The 17,844-nt window shown below is 39.9% G+C and overlaps 1 protein-coding gene across 1 annotated transcript; it reads left to right on the plus strand.

The window, feature by feature from the left end:
- The first annotated feature begins 7,012 nt into the window (after positions 1-7,012).
- Positions 7,013-15,543, plus strand: POMP (proteasome maturation protein). Its single transcript, XM_005482490.4, has 6 exons — positions 7,013-7,163; positions 8,601-8,698; positions 9,444-9,504; positions 11,536-11,637; positions 13,296-13,389; positions 15,045-15,543. Exons 1-6 carry the CDS (start codon positions 7,161-7,163, stop codon positions 15,110-15,112), a joined length of 426 nt encoding a protein of 141 aa, XP_005482547.1. The 5' UTR covers positions 7,013-7,160; the 3' UTR covers positions 15,113-15,543.
- Positions 15,544-17,844: the final 2,301 nt, after the last annotated feature.

Below are 17,844 nucleotides of genomic sequence, written 5' to 3' on the forward strand. Positions count from 1 at the left end.
ACCAGTGTGAAGCAGTTATAAAACCCAAACGTGATCCTAAACTGTATAAGAAGAATTGTATTACTGTAGCTGTGCATGCACTGATGTGACCTCATCTGAAGGACTCTACAAAAGGTTGACTATGCATGTTCAAGAATGTAAGACTGGAGTGTATTCTGGGAAGGGTTGTTGGGATTATCAAAGGAACAGATGATGCAGAGTTTTCATGTCCTCTTCATGAAGAAAGAACCATGTGAACTAAAAGCCACCAGAACAAATGGCTATAAACTGGCTCTGAACGATTTCTGTCCAGATATTAAGTTTTCATGACCAGAACAATGAAGTTTGAGCACAACTGCTTATAATAAGAACAGTCAGGGAAGAAGGAAGAGGGATGAGATCAAGTTAACTTAATATTCAAGTTTATTAAGATGTTATGAAAATAATTATACAGCATGGCTCTTTGTAACATCAGTGGGCAGGATTCAGTAAGTCAAGAGGAGCTCTTGAATCTAAATATCGACCTCCTTCCCCCTCCTCATCTCCCTTGAGCTTGTATATTGCTTTGATCTGCCCACTCTGATCCTTCACCACAAAGGTATTCACGCAAATTTACTCTCAGAGGAGGATATGACAGTCTGTCTTGAAATGTCCACTGTATATATTTCCCAAACCCTTTCAGGACTGTTTGCTTCTTTGAATAAATGGCTTGGGGTTTGTTTTTCCGGTAATCTTTCACAACTTAAAAAAGTCCTTCAGAGGAAGAAACCACGCAAGTTTTCACAGTTAATTTGCATTTTTGCTCCAGCCTAAATCTAATTATTTAAATTTATTTCTTCTCTTTCTTTCTTTCTTTCTTTCTTTCTTTCTTTCTTTCTTTCTTTCTTTCTTTCTTTCTTTCTTTCTTTCTTTCTTTCTTTCTTTCTTTCTTTCTTTCTTTCTTTCTTTCTCTCTTTCTTTCTCTCTTTCTTTCTTTCTTTCTCTCTTTCTTTCTCTCTTTCTTTCTCTCTTTCTTTCTCTCTTTCTCTCTTTCTCTCTTTCTCTCTTTCTCTCTTTCTCTCTCTCTTTCTCTCTTTCTCTCTTTCTCTCTCCCTTTCTCCCTTTCTCCCTTTCTCCCTTTCTCCCTTTCTCTCTTTCTCTTTCTCCCTTTCTCTCTTTCTCTCTTTCTTTCTCTCTTTCTATTTCTCACCTTCTTTCCTTCTCTCCTTCTTTCCTTCTATTGAAGGTCATTCTGAAGCTGATCCACAATCTTCCTTTGCAAAAATAGAGATAAAAATAGAGAATTTACCCAGTGGCATTATTGTAATTTGTTTCTTTTTTCTTTAGTTTCAGTTCGGTATGTTAAATACAAAACTTTCTACAAATTTGTAATGGTACGTGCTGCAACAGCTGTGAAAAAAAACTTGTATTGGCTCTTTGCTGCAATATTCTTTACTTAGTAAGTATAAAGTTGCCACTCTTTGAATTCACTGACAGTTTCTGTCACAAGCATGGTATGATATAAACTGAATAGGAAATCTCATTGTTACAAAGTTCCAGCAACACACAATCAGCATCTCATGGCAATAAACTGGAGCAAAGGAGCATGATTTAAGCTGTTGGTATGACACCTATAACGAAAAAATAACTCATGCCATGGAACAGGTAGGTAGCTCTAAAGACTCAGAATTAAGAGATGCAGCATGAAGATCAAAACAAGTTAAGCCCATTATGTGGAAAACCTGAAGTAAGGAAGTATGAATAAAATCATCCGTGGAAAATGTATACTCATAGTTTAACAAAATAAAAAGTTTTAAAAAAAAGTAGGAACAAAAAATAAAATTTGTGATACACTATATTCTCCTTAGAAACAATTAACTTCACCACCCCTTACAATATAATATTGTTGAATGCAATAAAAGCTTTTCCTGCAGAAACAGTGGAATAGTTCTCCATTACAAAAAACAATGATATTTTTTGCTCCTTCAGTGAACTCCATTCTCCAGTGTGTGGGATCATTGCACCTGTGTGGAACTCTCTGTAAATCAAGCAAGCCCTCTATAAGTGTCAAGACTTGCCTGTGAGCTTACTGTAAGCTATGACCTCTGTCTACCTAGAAGAGAGCAAGCTACAGTTTTCTGTCAAAATGACTCATCAGATTTAAAACTAAGCCCAAGCCTGGCCAATGTTTGAGAGGCTCAAGAACTATTTCTGATTTTGCTGGCTAAACCTAGACACTGGCTGGCTCATATCCTGAGGAGTTCAACACATTGTTGCCTTTGAAGATTCAAGCCTTAACTGTTTCTAAGCCAGACACCATCATGATACCTGTGGGCTTAGCTCTTAAGTAGCACATGGTGGCTGGATGAGAAACTTGGTCACAATTTCATTTTTAAAATAACAGAAAATGCACATGGAGATTTTTTTGATTGACAGTTTCTTAGAGGGAAAAGAAAAAATTTTCTTAGTGCTGCACATATTTTTGCTGAAAATGCCTGTTTTCTGTGCAGAATGCCAACTTTTCAGTTTGGTGATTATGGGTTCATTTATTGTAGTCAGCCATAGTAGGAAATTAGGGTGACTTCTGATTATTTAGCTGCTTAATGGATGTGGTTATGAGTCAGAGCAGTCTCAGACTCCCCTTTTGCTGCTAGGCATTTTGGCAAACTCTTGTGGGATTTTTTTTTTCCTGCACAGTAGCAGGACTAGGAAGTAATGTTCCATTCAATTCTTTCAGCTGTGACTACCATTAATTAAATTCAAGGTTTCCCGTAGGAAGACACTCTTACAGGAAGTGTGCTCTTAGTCTCACCTATATGTTCAGAGTGGGTACGCTTCTGGGAGAAAAATCACTCCAGACTGAGGGGAAACACAAAAATATTTTCCTTTGAATTCTCATGAGGGATCTGATTTCAGACCAGAGGTCCTGACTACGTGAACACTGGCTTGGTTAAATGTTGGACTCAGCCTGCAGGATTAGTTTAATAGTGTCACAGGGAGGTAATAGAGCTTACTGAAAATAGCTATCAACCCATTAACTTGGAAATAAGCCTACCAGCATTCTGTCAAGTACTGCCCATATAGCTTCAGCTGTTGCACATACCTTGCTTTTTATCTTTTGACCTTGTTTTTCCATAATTCTCACCGCACTGCAAGTGAAAAAGTACTCAAACCGGGCAGGAGCATCTGAGCGAGGCGGACCAGAGGCGGCTGGCGAGCGCTGAGGGAAGCAGGAGCGGGGTGCTCGGGCGCTGAGCATCCCCTAGTGACCGGCTCTCCCGGTGCAGCATCCTGCTCGTCTGAGCCCGCACAAAGAGCGCAGGGAAACACAGACTCACGGAGTACAAACAACGGATTAGTACAAAAAAAAGTACTCCTAGACTTACAAAAGCACTGACAAGCTGCAAAGTAAGTCATCACTTCTAGAGAACAAGGACTCCTTTTAAACCCAAGTACATTGCTTGGATCAAAACACTACAGGTTTTCCTTGTCTGACCCACCAAAAAAGGAACTGAAGACAGATATATTATCTTTTCACTTAAATTTCACTGATGACTTATAAATCAGATAACGAAATGAGGGTCTGTCAGTATTATTTCCCCACTAGATGCTACAGTATGTTTAAAAAGTCTACATACATTCCTACATGAATGTATGATCCTGATGCTCTCTTTCTGGTCACCCATTGGATTGCTGGCTGCTTTTGAATGATGAGGACGGGAAAGTTTTGACTAAAGAAGATCCTACAAACTGTAGATTTTGCTGGTAAACAAACAGGAAAAAATAAGCTCCTTCAGCAATATGTGGGATTTTTTTTTTTTTTGTCTCCGTGCAACAGTAACTTTTTTCTAAATACTTTCACCAGCTTCAGGAAAGGGTGGGTTAGAGACAGGGGTTTCCTGAGCCCTTTCAGAACACGGCTTTAACGAAGCCGTGTGTTCAGAAGAGCCCCTAGAGAGTCTTGTTTTGGAACAGTCTGACGCCTACACGTTATTATCTTTGCTACGTTTTGCAGTTTTGTGTGAAATTCATTTTTAATCTTTAACAAAACATGCCCCTGTTTATCTTAAATTCAGAAAAGGTTTAATAATGTAAAACAAAATAACTTTTTAAATAATTAGATTTACAATGAATGCCAAAACATAAAAGTATAAAGCAAGTTAACAAGAAAGGAGTTCTTAAAGATCAAAGAAAATGTGTTTATTTGACTTGATTAAAAACAAATAAAAAGTACTTTCACTTTAACAAGTTATAACTGGCTGTTGACAAAACCAGTGAAAGAGTTTCCCAGACCCACAGAATAAAGGTTTTCTTCTGATAGAGGTTCACGTAGCCAGAACAGATTGCTGACACTGATATGTCGCAGGAATGATATTTTGAAAAGTGACAAAGCTGCATCAATATTAAAAAAACATGGATACAAAGACAAGCTTCCTTGAAGAACATATTCCTTTTGCAGCCTTTGCCCCACACAAAAAAAATTTAGGACTAGGGTTAGAGTTTGGTAGCAAAGGCTGCCCCATACCAGACTTCTCTACCTGTGGAAGAGGAGATCTGTGGAAGTCAGCTCTCCTCTGGGCACTCTGCTGCTATGTTAAAGCAGGTTTTGAGCTAATGTTGTGCCTCTGTGTGACAATTTTTGAATCTACCTTTCTTCTGGAGCTCCAGCAGGAAATGTACAAATCTCTCATGATGATGCCATGCTGGGATCCAGGCAAGAGAAAGCGAAGTAACTGAAACCAGAATTTGCTTTAGGTCGGGCTGTTTAAGATTTCTTAAATGAGTTTTTTCTTTTTGTTTTAATTCCAATTTAACTGATAAAAGAACAGTACCATTTTCTTTAAAAAGAGTAAACACTTCCCCATTTCCAAAAGATAAAAGTATCCATTGTCTAAGGATAGCTTGAATCTTTAATGAAGGTCCACAGCTAAACCAAAAAGACCAGATTTGACATTCCGAAAATGCTGTGGTAAAAAATATCCAGAAAACACACATAACAGTCATATATTTCAGACCTTCACTACACAAAGTGATGAAAAAAAAATCTCAAAAAACCCCAAAACATTTGGAGTTTATCTTTAAAGGCAACATGTGAAATTCATCATCCTAACTTTATGGAAGTAACCAATTTAGAGGAGCTATAGCTATTTTCACACTAATTTTAAGGTGTCCACATCCTCTTAAAAGAGTGTCACCAGACAAGAAAGCCTCTTTAGCAACTGCAGTCACTGCATCTCACTTTCTATCTGCTTCTGAGCTGTCAACGGGCTCTCATTTCTGATTCCAAATTTGGTCAGTCTGACAATGGCTCATGCAACTCCTATGTCTTTGCAGTGGGGCTGCAGAGAGGCACCCAATCACCCACTGTCAAGATGCTCACTGTGAGATTGTTAAAGCAAAGCTGGTTGTGAAAGAAATCAAGCCTTGCTCAAATTTGAAATACTTGTCAATCTGCTGAAAAAATTACGTGTGTGATTTGTGTTTATGTCTGGAAGTTTTCCCCAGTGTGAAAGCCTGTAAAGGAAAACCAGTTCTTTCTTGCAATGTATGCCCTTTTATGTTATGCAGCCTGCACTGTGGATCGCAGTGATGTCAAAAATGTACATGGAGTGATTGCATCCTGTCTGTGTCTTGCAAGAATGACTTTGAAAGTTAGATGTTTCATCTCTACAGTCATATCCTGATCAACAAACTCAGTCAATAAATAAATACATTTAGTGACAAAACCTAGCTTTCTGTAAGCTGCAGTCAAACAGGAACTTGATTTGTTTTTTGTATTCACATCTATTCTATAATAATGAATCCAGCACCACAATAACCAAGTACCCATTATAATTATAAGATCAGAGAAACCTTTGTGGTGCTCATTTTCCTAAAAATGATTTTAAAAACTGCAGTCCTCCATTCTCATTCTTTTGAAGTTTTTGCTTTAAACCTAAGACTTAAATACAAAGGGCCAGACCTTGGGTTGAGAATGTGGGGGGTGGGGGATTTAAGAAGTGTAGAGATAGTGTCCAAGAAACAGGAAAATGGAGTATAAAGTGTATTCATTTTCCAGTCTTATTTTTTTTTTACAAATCTGAGTGCCATTAAAACATATATAAAATTCCTGCTTAAATATTGCCTCTGTGTTTGTGTGTGTGTGTGAGAGAGGGAGATGGAGTTTAATTGCGACATTTAAAATTTATAAAAACAGGTCCATTTGGGTTACTAAGCGTAACCCTAATTAAAAGGTTAAAGGATTGAATGAGCTACATGTCTCACAAGAAATATACAAATTAAACAACCCAGATACACATATGGACCTATGCATTGAAATATACGGAAAACTCTCTGGAAGTATCACTGCTTGGTTTCACCACCTCAGGCCATCAGTGATGATTTTGGTGTCATCCAAGCAGTTTTTGTGGCCTGTGGCAGAGTGGGACAGAATGGGCTTGATCGAGAAAATCTCCCCATACCAGACAGGGCTGCCCAGTCCACTATGTGAAGGTGTTAACTTTAGCTCCTGCTTGGGACCACAGTGACAGTGAGACAGCTAGGCTTTGCTGGCATGTGAGAAGTTTTAGCCTGGAAAAGATGTCAGCGGTGACCTTATTGCTCTCTCCAAGTGCCTTGAAGGAGGGCGCAGCCGAGTGGGGGTCGGCCTCTTCTCCCAGGTGACAAGCGACAGGACAAGAGGAAATGGTCTCAAGCTTTGTCAGGAGAGGTTTAGGTTGGACATGAGGAGGAATTTCTTCACAGAAAGGGTGATTTGGAATGAGTGCCAGCTCCAGTCCTTCCCTAAACACCTCCACAGGGAGGTGGTGGAGTCACCGTCCCCGGAGGTGTTTAGGGAAGGAATGGATGTGGCACTCAGAGCCATGGCGTCGTGAACATGGCCGATCTGGGTTGGACTCGCTGGTCTGATAGGTCTTTTCCAACCTAACTGATCCTGTGCTTCAGTGAACAGCGCGTTCAGTTTACAAGGCACAGACCCCCGAGTAAGAAAGCCAATGAAAAGGAGGGCCCAGGCCGGGACACGAACCCCCACCCCTCAGAGGGGGCCGGGCGAGGGGGCGCTGCCGCCATCAGCCCCCGCGCTCTCAGCACTCCCACGGCCCCGCCCAGCCCCGCCCCCCACGGGGTGACGCACGCGGGGGGCGGGGCGGAAGTGAGGGGGCGGTGGCGGCGGAAGTGGCTGCGCGCGTCGGGGGCTCAAGATGGTGAGTGCGGGCAGCGGCGGCGCCAGGCGGGCGGCGGTGTCCCTGTGCTGGACACAGGAGCGAGCCTTACCGGATAGAACCTCCTGCCCCGCCGCCCCCTCCAGCTCCCCCGGCCCTCACCCTCTCGGCGTCCCCGGGGGCAGCGGGGCCGTGCTGAGTCATAGGGGTCCGGCGGGTTTCCTCACGGGCCGGGGGGCCGGGGGGCCGGGAGGCGCGGAGGGCCCGTGGCGGCTGTGGTTAAATTCCTTCCGTGCGGCGGGGCAGGACGGGGAGCCCCGGCGGTGCCAGCCTCCCGCAGCCCGCGGCTTCGGCGGCGCGGCTCCCGGGCAGGGAGGTCACGCCTGGGCCCGCCGTGCTGGGCAGCGGCGCCGGGGCCGCCTCGGACGGGCCGGGCACTGCGGTGACTCGAGAGTGTTGGTTCTGGGGCGTGTTGTGTAGTTTTCTCCGTGAGTTTAACTTGGATCTTCCCTCAGGTCCGGTCACCCAGGTACCGTATTGCTTTAATGCTCTCATTTACAGCAGTCGCACAAAGGTCTGGTCAGCGCTGGGTGTGTTAATTGGTAGATGTGTTATGTGCACGGAACAACAGGCGTGTTAGAACTGTCTTACAGCTGTTGTGTTACTGAGAGCTCACATGTTGGTACAAAAGATCTTAGCTGTAAGCATGACTTTTCTGTTAGATCTGTCAGTGCTGCTGGGGGAAACCCTTGCACTGAACTGCTCATCACTGTCGTCTTCCAGATATCATTGCTGTCACCTTTTGTTGTGTATTAGATATTGCCCTATTGGTGGAGCAATTTTTATGAACAATCCTAAAATCACTCCAGTAAATTTGGGTAGCTTAGAGTGAAATTAGTGGCCTGGGTTACTAGTAAGCAGTACTTAGTAAGTCTGTGGACTTCTGGTTATCCACTGCAAGGTAATGCTTGCCTTTGTTCTTTCAGTTAGCTGCATACTGGACTGCTCGAATACACCTTGTCCTCCTCATGGCAGCCTCAAACTGGCTAAATTTGGTCTTGTGTCAGTATTGCAGTAAATGAAGGAATGCTCCTTTCTGTCCTGTCAGCTGTCAGGACTTGCCTCTTTTCTTTCCATCCCTGCAGCCCAGGATGGGAATAAACAGGGGATATATTGTGAGTTTAACCTGATCTGGGTCAACCAGATCCAAAAATGTTGCCAGTACCTCTAGTTCTTATCATTACATCACCCCAAAACATAAACCCTACGCTAATATAGAATTATAGAATTCTATATTAGCGTAGGGTTTATGTTTTGGGGTGGTTTTCCTCTATTTTAAAGAAACTGTAAAGGCTGGGGGTACTTCAAGGAGTTTTTGAGCACTTCCTTTCATTTGACTGGCCTAACGGCCCATACAAAAGTGGTGTGGTTCTATTGAAGTAATCCTCTTTCTTTTTCTTTTTTTTTCTGTTGTTCCAGAATTCCAGAGGTGCTGCTTCTCTGTTGAAGGATAGTATCTCATTTACAGATGTTTCAGCTGCAGGGCTGTTTGAAGGTCATGATCTTCTGCGCAGGGGGTACGCTGTTCTTTTGCTTGCTGAATTGTGTCATAGACAGTGCTGAGCTGCAGTGTGTGTTAAATGTTGGCTTTCACAGAAGTTTCTTGCAAAGTGCCTTGCAGATAGGCCTTTACCTCTGTGATACTTTAGAAAAGAAACAGCAAAATGTTGATAATTGTGAAATATCTGATAGTTTTAATATATGTTTATATGAGTGTGCCATAACCCTATGGGAAGTGGTTAATTTCAGCACTGGGACAAACCCCAGAAGTAATATAATAAAAATAGTTTGGGGTTTGCTATTTTTACCCGAGTGTGAAACTTATGTCTCTGTCTTGGATAAGGAATCCAGAATAAGTTCATGGAGTTTAAAATGCTGTACAACTGGCATTGGGGGGAAGCTGTGTACAATCTTCAATTACAAAAGCTTGGAGGCTTCAAAATAAGATACAATGTAGCTTGGACATAATTAAATCTGTAATGATTTCATTTATTAGTATTTTGATCTCTTTCTGAAAGGTATCAAGGAAGAAAAACACATTCTGTTTTGTCAAGCATAAAGAATGCTTGAAACTCTTTTTTTCTTCTGGTAGTGCTGTAGTTAGAGGTTTAGCTTCTGCTTCACTATTAATCTTTTTTGTAGTTTGGACTTTGCTAGTTGTGTGTCTCTGGTGTTTGTATCTGAGGTTGGTTTTGGAATGCAACTTAAAAAAACATATCCCAATTAATTTGAAGTTAATGTCCTTTCTACTTATTCTTCTAGCTTTACAAGTGTGAAAAATGAATTGTTGCCCAGCCACCCACTGGAGTTGACAGAAAAGAATGTAAGCATGACATCAAATGTACCCATCTTCACTCTTAACTAATTATGAAGTTTAAATTAATGGTGTGGTTATCTGGAGAACTTTGTACAGTAGCGAGTAATGAGCGGGGTCTTTAACAGAATGAAGCTGTTCAACAATAGTAACATTTTATTTATACAAATAACATTGTCAGCAAGTCTGTTTAATAATGATCTCTTACTTATATCTCTCCCCACTTGAAGTGTGTAAGCAGGCTTCCAGGTAGGGGCTTGTGTGGTCAGGTTTAGTCATCCAAGAGTGTGTGCAGCCACCACAGGTAGGCCTGGGGCACACCTGTCGCCTCGTGAAGGCTGATCCTCCCATTTTTGTCTGTAGATTTACATTTAATACCATCTGTAGTCACTTTCAGCCTGTGAACACGTACATATTTTTCCATAAATTCCTCAATCCCATCTAGACATTTTGCAGCTACAGTTTATCACGAGTGTTTGCAATCTTGTCTGGCTCAGTCCTCGCTCATGGACCATTACAAGTGGTCTGTGGAAGGTAGAGGGAAGCCAGGCTTGCTGGTTGAGCTGTGTCTCTGGTGCCTGTTTTGTCAGCACAGAAGGTACAGTGTATCAAAGTGTCCTGAAGCAAAGATGTTGTTTTGATAGAATGTTCCAAATTGCTAAATTAAACAGCAGGAGAAGGTCTGACTGTAATGTCTCATATATTCTGATTTTGGCCAGTGTTAGTGTTGCCTTGCATTAAGAGGATGATTTTGTGACACCAAATTTGTGTGTTTATTTATAAATACTGTTAATGTTTCAGAGCTATTTGTCGATTGTTTTTTTTTAACTAATTGCTATAACTTAGTTTTTAACTCTGTTTTTGCTATACTAAACCTGCATAATTAAAAGATCACATGTTGAAGAGACAAAAATGCACAGACAAAAATAAAATAGGCTATGTGATCCCCATAGAAGTATGTGAATCTTCTAAATTGTTTCTTCCACATTTGGTTAATTTTTCTGTAAGTTTAAGGCAACTTCAACAATTATTTTAATGTATATTTGATTGGGAAAATATTTAACTTAGCCTGAGATAGTTATGGTTGTTTTTGCTGCTACAAATGTTAAAAAGGTTTTTCAGGTAGCAACCAGAGGTCTCTGCTGTCCAAAAATCCTTCTCTCTATAAAATTAAAGAAATGGAAAAATAATGTAACCAGAATTATAAGATTAGGATGAGGCATATAAATAGTATTTTCTGCTACCTTTTGAAGAGCATTCAATATAGATTATTGCAAAGAAAATGCTTGTTATGTCTTTGACTTGTATTTTTCAGTTGGTTTTTGAGATCCCTTCTCATAAATATGATGTTCTCATAATAAGAGGGTTTTGTCGTGGTGATGGAGTACAGATTTTAAAGTTAAATATTTTAATTTTTTTGATTATTTAAGCTTAAGTTTAACATTAAGTATAACTTACTTTGTACTCCAGTATACATGAGTAAGCACTTTTTCTTTAAAAAGCCTCTACTAATCAGATTTTTTGTCTTACTGGTAAGTTTGAGAGCAGTTGGGGAAAATATGAGTTTTCATTTGCTTTTCAAAATCCTAAGGACTGTAAGTGGTGCTCTGTTTTCCTGCTTGATCAGAAAATAAGTACATCAAGTGTTTTTAAGTAGTCTTTGATGACTAACTAATGACATCAAATTGATTTTTGTGATCTTTAAACTGGACTTAGCTTCTTCTTCATCGATACAATATCCTTGTGGAGTAGTGCAAAACTGTACCACTTGGTGGTGTTACATCTCCTGATTATCAAAAATAACAAAATAAAATTTCTGCTATTAATTTGGAATAAAATCCAGCAAAAAATCAATTTCAGCTTCATAGAAATCTTACTGTGTCACGCTCTTTGCTGTACACTTGAGATATGTTTGATGGTATCACTAAATTTTTACATACGTATTTAGTAAGCATGTTCTTTTAAGTAGGATGTCACAAATTTCTTCTATGGCTTTAAAGTAACTTTTTCGAAAATAAAAATCAGTATTGTTTGTGACAGTTCCAGTTAAATCAAGATAAAACAAACTTTGCCACACTGAGAAACATCCAAGGAATCCATGCACCTTTGAAGCTGCAGATGGAATTCAGAGCAGTGAAACAGGTAGGCATTTTTATCCAACTGATATAACTTAGGCCATTTGAAAAAAATGTTTACTTGAAACATGCTTTCAGAGACACATCTTTCTTTGTTGAGATACCTTGTGTTTCCAAAAGAAATTAATTCACTGTTAAAAACAATGAACCAAACAGTGCAATTACTAGTTTTCAGTCCATATACTGAGGCCTCTTAACTGCTGTTCTTTTATTGGTTATTTGGTGAAGTGATAACTGCTCTAGCTTTGCTGTGGAATAGCTTCCTGTAAGCCTTCAGAGAAAAGCAGGAGGAATTGAGTATTGATTCCTAAAATTAATAGCCTCCACCGCAGAACGTATGACCTTCACAGGAAGGAGTCTCTGTAGCTGTAGGGAAAAGAGACTTAGGGGTCTGAAGCAGGTAGTTATTTGGGAGTAGATGTAGAAGTAATGTGAAACCTGGAACAGAGTTTTCTATGTGCTTATTGTTCCTCAGCCTTTGTCGTAAGATCAAGGGAGCTCTACAGGGAGTGAAGTTCAAAGGTTTTAACTCTTAATTGAGAAGCTGAGTCTGTCTCCTTTTCCTTCTTTTCTCCTAGGATGGAGGGTTGCTGGAGAAAGGGAAACATAGAAAGTTCATTGGTCCTAGTAAACTTTTTTGTCTTCTTGAAGGTTGTCAAGCTACTAAGAGTAGATTTTCCAAGTGAATTAGAGCAATTTTGCACTCTGAGTGATAAGGAATTTTGTACTAAACCATAGTGAGCTGCATTAAGCTTGGAAGAAATTACTGGTCCTGAAGGTGTGAAAGTCAGAATGTGAAATACACAAACATCCCTTGGTCTCAGCTGTGCTGTCTTGAGGAATCTTTTTCCTAACTAACATCAGTACAGAGAATGAGGGAGGTGAGGATATCCTGTTAGTCTGTCTCCAGAGGTGGTTCTGGGAGATGGGTGGGGGAAATAGGGTGATCAGAAGGTTTTTCGCTTCAAGATTCATGTTGGATATACAAGTTTTCTTGTAGTTTAGCTGAAGTATCTCTAGCAGTAGTGAATGCATTCTCAGAAAATTGATGCTGTGAAATCTATGTGTGCTATTTGAATTTTTTTTCAGAAATACTGTGAGTGAAGGGTACAGAAGACTGTTGAAAGTAACTAGGAGTGGACTTGAAGCTTAAGAATTGGTTGAGATCAGAGACATAATTATGATTTAGATTAATTAAAAGGAGGATTATATTTGAATGTGAAAGTCAGTATAGCTCTTTCACTTGCATTCCTGACCTGTGTTGGAGATGTAGGAGGCTTAGAATGTAGTTCCCAAACTCTGCAGTCATACAGTACTGACCTCAGGGTCTGGAGGTTTGCATGAACCTCGCCACCTTTATGTGAGAGGAGCTTTACAGAGTAGACAGAAAGTACTTTGTTATTTTTTTAAAGTGCACTATTTGCTGTACTACCTACGCCACAGTGAAAACTAGAAATCTATTAGAAGGCTGTTCTTCTCAAACAGATAACCAAAAGAAGATGGTGGTGTTTGTGTGTCTTTGTATGGCAGTAGTTCTCTTATTCCAGTGTTGCTTTTTCTGGCTGTTGATTTTTCTAAGTCACTTCAGACTGAGAAATCCAAATATGAACCCTTTCTATTTCAGACTTGCTGAGACTTGAACTCTTGCTTGAACTCTTTTTACAGGTCCAGCGTCTGCCATTTCTTCACAGCTCAAACATGTCAATGGATATTTTGAGGGGAAATGATGAATGCATTGGTTTTGAGGATATCCTTAATGGTAAATACATCCTGGCTTTAATATTATGGAAACATTTAAAGGTAAAGTTTGGAAGCTGTAAAGTTCTTTGCCTCTACTGAAAAAGACAATTAAACTCCTAAAATGCAAAAAAAACCCCATTAAATCCTAAAAGCAAAGAAACACTGGGGAAGGAGAAACAAATGTAATTCAGCTGTAAGTTATGTGGAAATTACTCTGAAATATTGAGCAAGACTGTAAGCCGTCTTGCTTGTAGGCTGGGTTTCTAAAGGAGTAGATTATTGCATGTATGTTGCATGTCTGTATCCTCAGGAACTTTTAAAGTACTTGTGCAGATTTTGTCAACAGAGATTACAAAGTTTTTTACATTCTGTAATTAAGAAGAAAATATTAGAGGAGAGGTAGAGAATTATTGAAACAGATATTTAGCAGGGGAAAGGCTCCCTCTAATGAGCTCAACAGGCTGAGGTTGCATGGTAGCCTGCTGACTATTTGTATGTGTGGAATAGAATAAACCTGGAAAAATGGCTTTCAACAAATTACTTTTAGCTTGTATTTAAGGAGATGGAAGGAGGCAGAGAGTATTTTGAAGTGGGATTGGAGAATGGAAATAGCTGGGGAGATGAGGAGCTGGAAATAATGGAGATACAAATCTGAATCTAGAGGCATGAAAATAACCCCCAAATTTGGGGTTGTTTTCTGCGATAGGTATAGAGGGACCAAGGGAAGCAATCTTGGGCTATTGTGGTTCCACAGGGGTAGAGCAATGTTGAACATAATTTGTAGACATTTGGTTATTTACCACTGCTCTCAACAGACTTAGATTTTTATAGAGTGGTGAGGAGTGAGTGGGTTACAAGTGTTTTTGTAAAGGGCTTTATTTATCAGAAAGTGAACTAGATATTTTTGTTGTCTCTAGAGGAATCAGGGGCATTAATATGTCTCATTTATGGAAGGAAAACATGATTGATGCACCCATAAAAAAAAGTGCATTTCTTCCAAACAGTCACAACATGTATGCTGGCTCTGGGTTTGGTTCTTTGTTTGTGTTGTTGTTTTGTTTTAATTTTAATTATTTTGTGTAGAAAAGGAGTTCATACTGTCAGTATTGGTCTCTCTTGTGTCCTCTGCACATTCCTTGGTAGCCTTTGAGTACAGTGGCTAATGTCAACCATACTTTACAGAATGGAGGAAATCTCAGCTGTATTTACAGGTGTAGAATTTCTGTGAAACTAGGCAGCTGGGTGGAGAAGAGAAACCAGGATTATGTCCCAGCTAACACAAGGGAGGACTGTGAGCTCCTGTTGTGTTGGAAAGAGGCGTAGGGCAACTATGGAGAAATGCTTCGGTCAGACTTGAGTTTTCTCAAACACTAAACTTGTGGGGTAATCCCTTTGAGATTCAGGCAGTTGGAGTCTGTGCTTGTGCAGAACTGCTTGGTTTTACTTGAAATGTGTGTGTGTCCTTAGGAAAAGCTGTTCCGCAGTATGTGTTCTATCAGCGCTTTGGATAGAGGCTTCTGAGTTGCAGGTCTGCTCTCTGCAACACTGTCAAAAATCAGTCAAGTAATTGTTGCACTAAGCATTGTAATGAAAAGAGATGTTCACCTTCATTAGTTGTTGTTAGTATTTGTAGCTTGGTAAAGGTTTCATGCTGTCAACTTTTCTTTTTTTCAGATCCTTCCCAGAGTGAGGTTATGGGAGAGCCACACATGATGATGGAGCACAAGCTTGGTTTATTGTAACAAAATATACTTCAGAAAAATGTTTTGTGTGTGTCTTTCTAGTGCAGATCTAAGTACATGGTACTAAATTGACACTCACAGTGTTAAGCAAGCAGACCTAGTTATCACTTGCCTTCCTTAATGAAAAGGCACATTAAATGTTTAATGTCTCTAAATTGTTCTGTGCTTGTTTCCAATCATACATATGTCCTGTAACTAGGTAGTTTAAATAATGCCTTTTCATAAACTGCTCAGGACAATAGCTTCTCAAATATGGAAATGCTGTATATGTATACAAGAAATTCAAAAATACCCAGGCATTTTAGAACTGACTACTGTGGTAAATGCATTTAATAGGGGAAGAGGAAGGTATTTTCCGTTGCATAACTCTTTGTTCATGAAAATTTCCATACACTTTTTAAACTATTGAATAAAAGTTTGCTATAAATGCTGTTGCGTTTCAAAATATATTTAATCCTAAATCAAGAATTTCTTATCCATGACCCAGTGTTGTCCCTTTTGTTGTAATATCTTTAAAGGTTTTTAACTTCAGCGTTGCCAGTTACATACATTGTAGCCCTCTCTTGACAGCTATTTGAGTGAGCTATTAAGCTTTTATGTAGAATTGAAAGTATTGCTGTTAGAGTGGAATTAAAGGTCTAGGTTTTTTTCATGTGTCCCTGAGAGGGTATTTTGGTTTCTGGAAGTAGAAGCAAGTTCCACTTGGGGTTTAAAGAGATATTTTAAAATCTGTTTGAACATAATCCAAAAGAGCGCTCCCAGGTCTAGGTATTTTAGTATTAAGAAAGAATGCAGAATAATTTAAGTACCTACTAAGCTGCTGCAGTAAGGACATGAAGATATGGTGGTATAAATGCAGAAAAAGTTATTTGTGGGTTTACTAAAATGAGATCTTAATTAAGGAAGGGTGAGAGATTTATACTAAAATACATCTTTTAAAGGAGCAGACCACTGGAAGGGTTTTTCTGTGCCTAAGTGGTTTTATTTATTAAATTCAGGGTTGTAACAACTGTTCCTGGTGTCATACATGTGTATATGTTATATCAATCCTGCAAGGCAGGTTATAGAATGTGGCATATCAGGAAAAAAGTCTGTGGTTCAAAGAAGTGTTATCTCTTTTCAGATATGAAGAACTTGAAAGAGTATTTCTAAAACAGGAACTGTCTTTATTCAGCAAGTTTTAATGACTTGGTTAAATGTAATTAGTGTTGTGTTGTAGTTAATTTTAGCAGGAATGTTGCTATAAACCTTTTTCCACAACTGCAAACCTCCCTGGTGCTGTACAGTGGGCTTATAGCTACTACAAATTCCCAGTCAGTTTGGGCCAAAGCCTCTAGCTTCTGTCCTGTAAATTTTATAGTGCTTTTCTATGCAAAACATTGCAGCATTTTGGAAACATTAAGTGTTTAGTGGTGGTCTTATTTGGTTTTAGTGGTGAACTCACTTTAGTGGTGGTCGTATTTGGTTTTATATTTAAATTTGTTTCATTTAAGAATTGAAGCTTCTAAAATTTTCTGTCGCTTAAGACTTGTAGAGATTAGAGGCTTGTGCTATGCAGTACAAGCTGTTTAATTTCTTGGGTTTTTCCCTTAGGGAAGTTAAAGAGGGGACCAATAAATTGAACATGCAAGTGCAAACCTACTCGCATTTTTGTTTTCTGCAGCTGTCCTTGTCTGTGAGTTGATAATCTTTATTAAATACCAGAGTTGGCTGCTGGTTTATAATAAAGCCAAACCAAACTGTTATGAAGCAAGCTTGGGATTCAGTAGGCTTTGTACTGCTCAAGACTCAGGCCAGAAAAGCTGAGGGATTACACTGCCAGGTCTGGGACAAGTTAAAGATGCTGAGATAGATTTTTAGGAGGTCTGCCATCTTACCTGCACTTTTCAAGAAAACAGGGAGCCATCCAAGAATTAGACACTGGTACCTTACAACTCCACACTTCAGTGTATTGAGCTGGTTGGCCTTTCCTAGTGTTGGCTGAAAGATGGATGCTGTTGCATTTAAGCAAAACTACATTAAGACAAGTAATTTACTAGAGTTTCTTATTAATGCAGTGTAAAAGCAGAAGCAGATTAGGAGGTTGCATGCAATTTCTAGGTGGTTTTGTTCAATGATTAGTATACTTTGTAATAATCTTGGGTGAGATCAAGCCCTGTTCAGAGCCAGGAAGTTGCATTGTTCATTATGTCTGTAAGGAAGCTAATCCTAGGGGTTAGCCAGGCTGAAAGCAAATAGTATGTGTAAGAGGCCTGTCTTGAGAACTTATGCTGTTAGTAGAGAAATGGGAGTCAAGCAGGACTCAGGCAAAAAGCTTTTGAGGTAAAAAGGAAGGGTTACATTTTCTCAGTGCTCAAGGGTTGGGCTGTGGACTGGGCTTCCTGCCCCAGCCCATTCTTCCCATTTTGTACAAGCCTTATTCTGTAAAGCAGGTGCTGCACAGAGCAACCCATGGAAGCAGCTGAGTGGGGTGTGCTGGGCACTGGAGCTGGGACAGATCTGGCCTGGGTAAGGGGACGAAGGCACTTCCAGCTCTGCTGCTCTGGCAGGTGCAACACAAGCCCCCACCATGGCTTCTTGAAGGTGGCAGTGCTGTCCCTACTCTGTAACTCCCCACACCTCCTCTTGGTGCCAATGTTCTGGGCAGCATCTTTTCCTCTCCTCAGGTGCAGGAGGGAAACAAAAGCACATCTGCTCTGCTGTTTGTGTTATGACCATAAAAAATAGATGAT

Source organism: Zonotrichia albicollis, chromosome 2 (genome assembly GCF_047830755.1).
Source record: "Zonotrichia albicollis isolate bZonAlb1 chromosome 2, bZonAlb1.hap1, whole genome shotgun sequence".
NCBI lineage: Eukaryota > Metazoa > Chordata > Aves > Passeriformes > Passerellidae > Zonotrichia > Zonotrichia albicollis.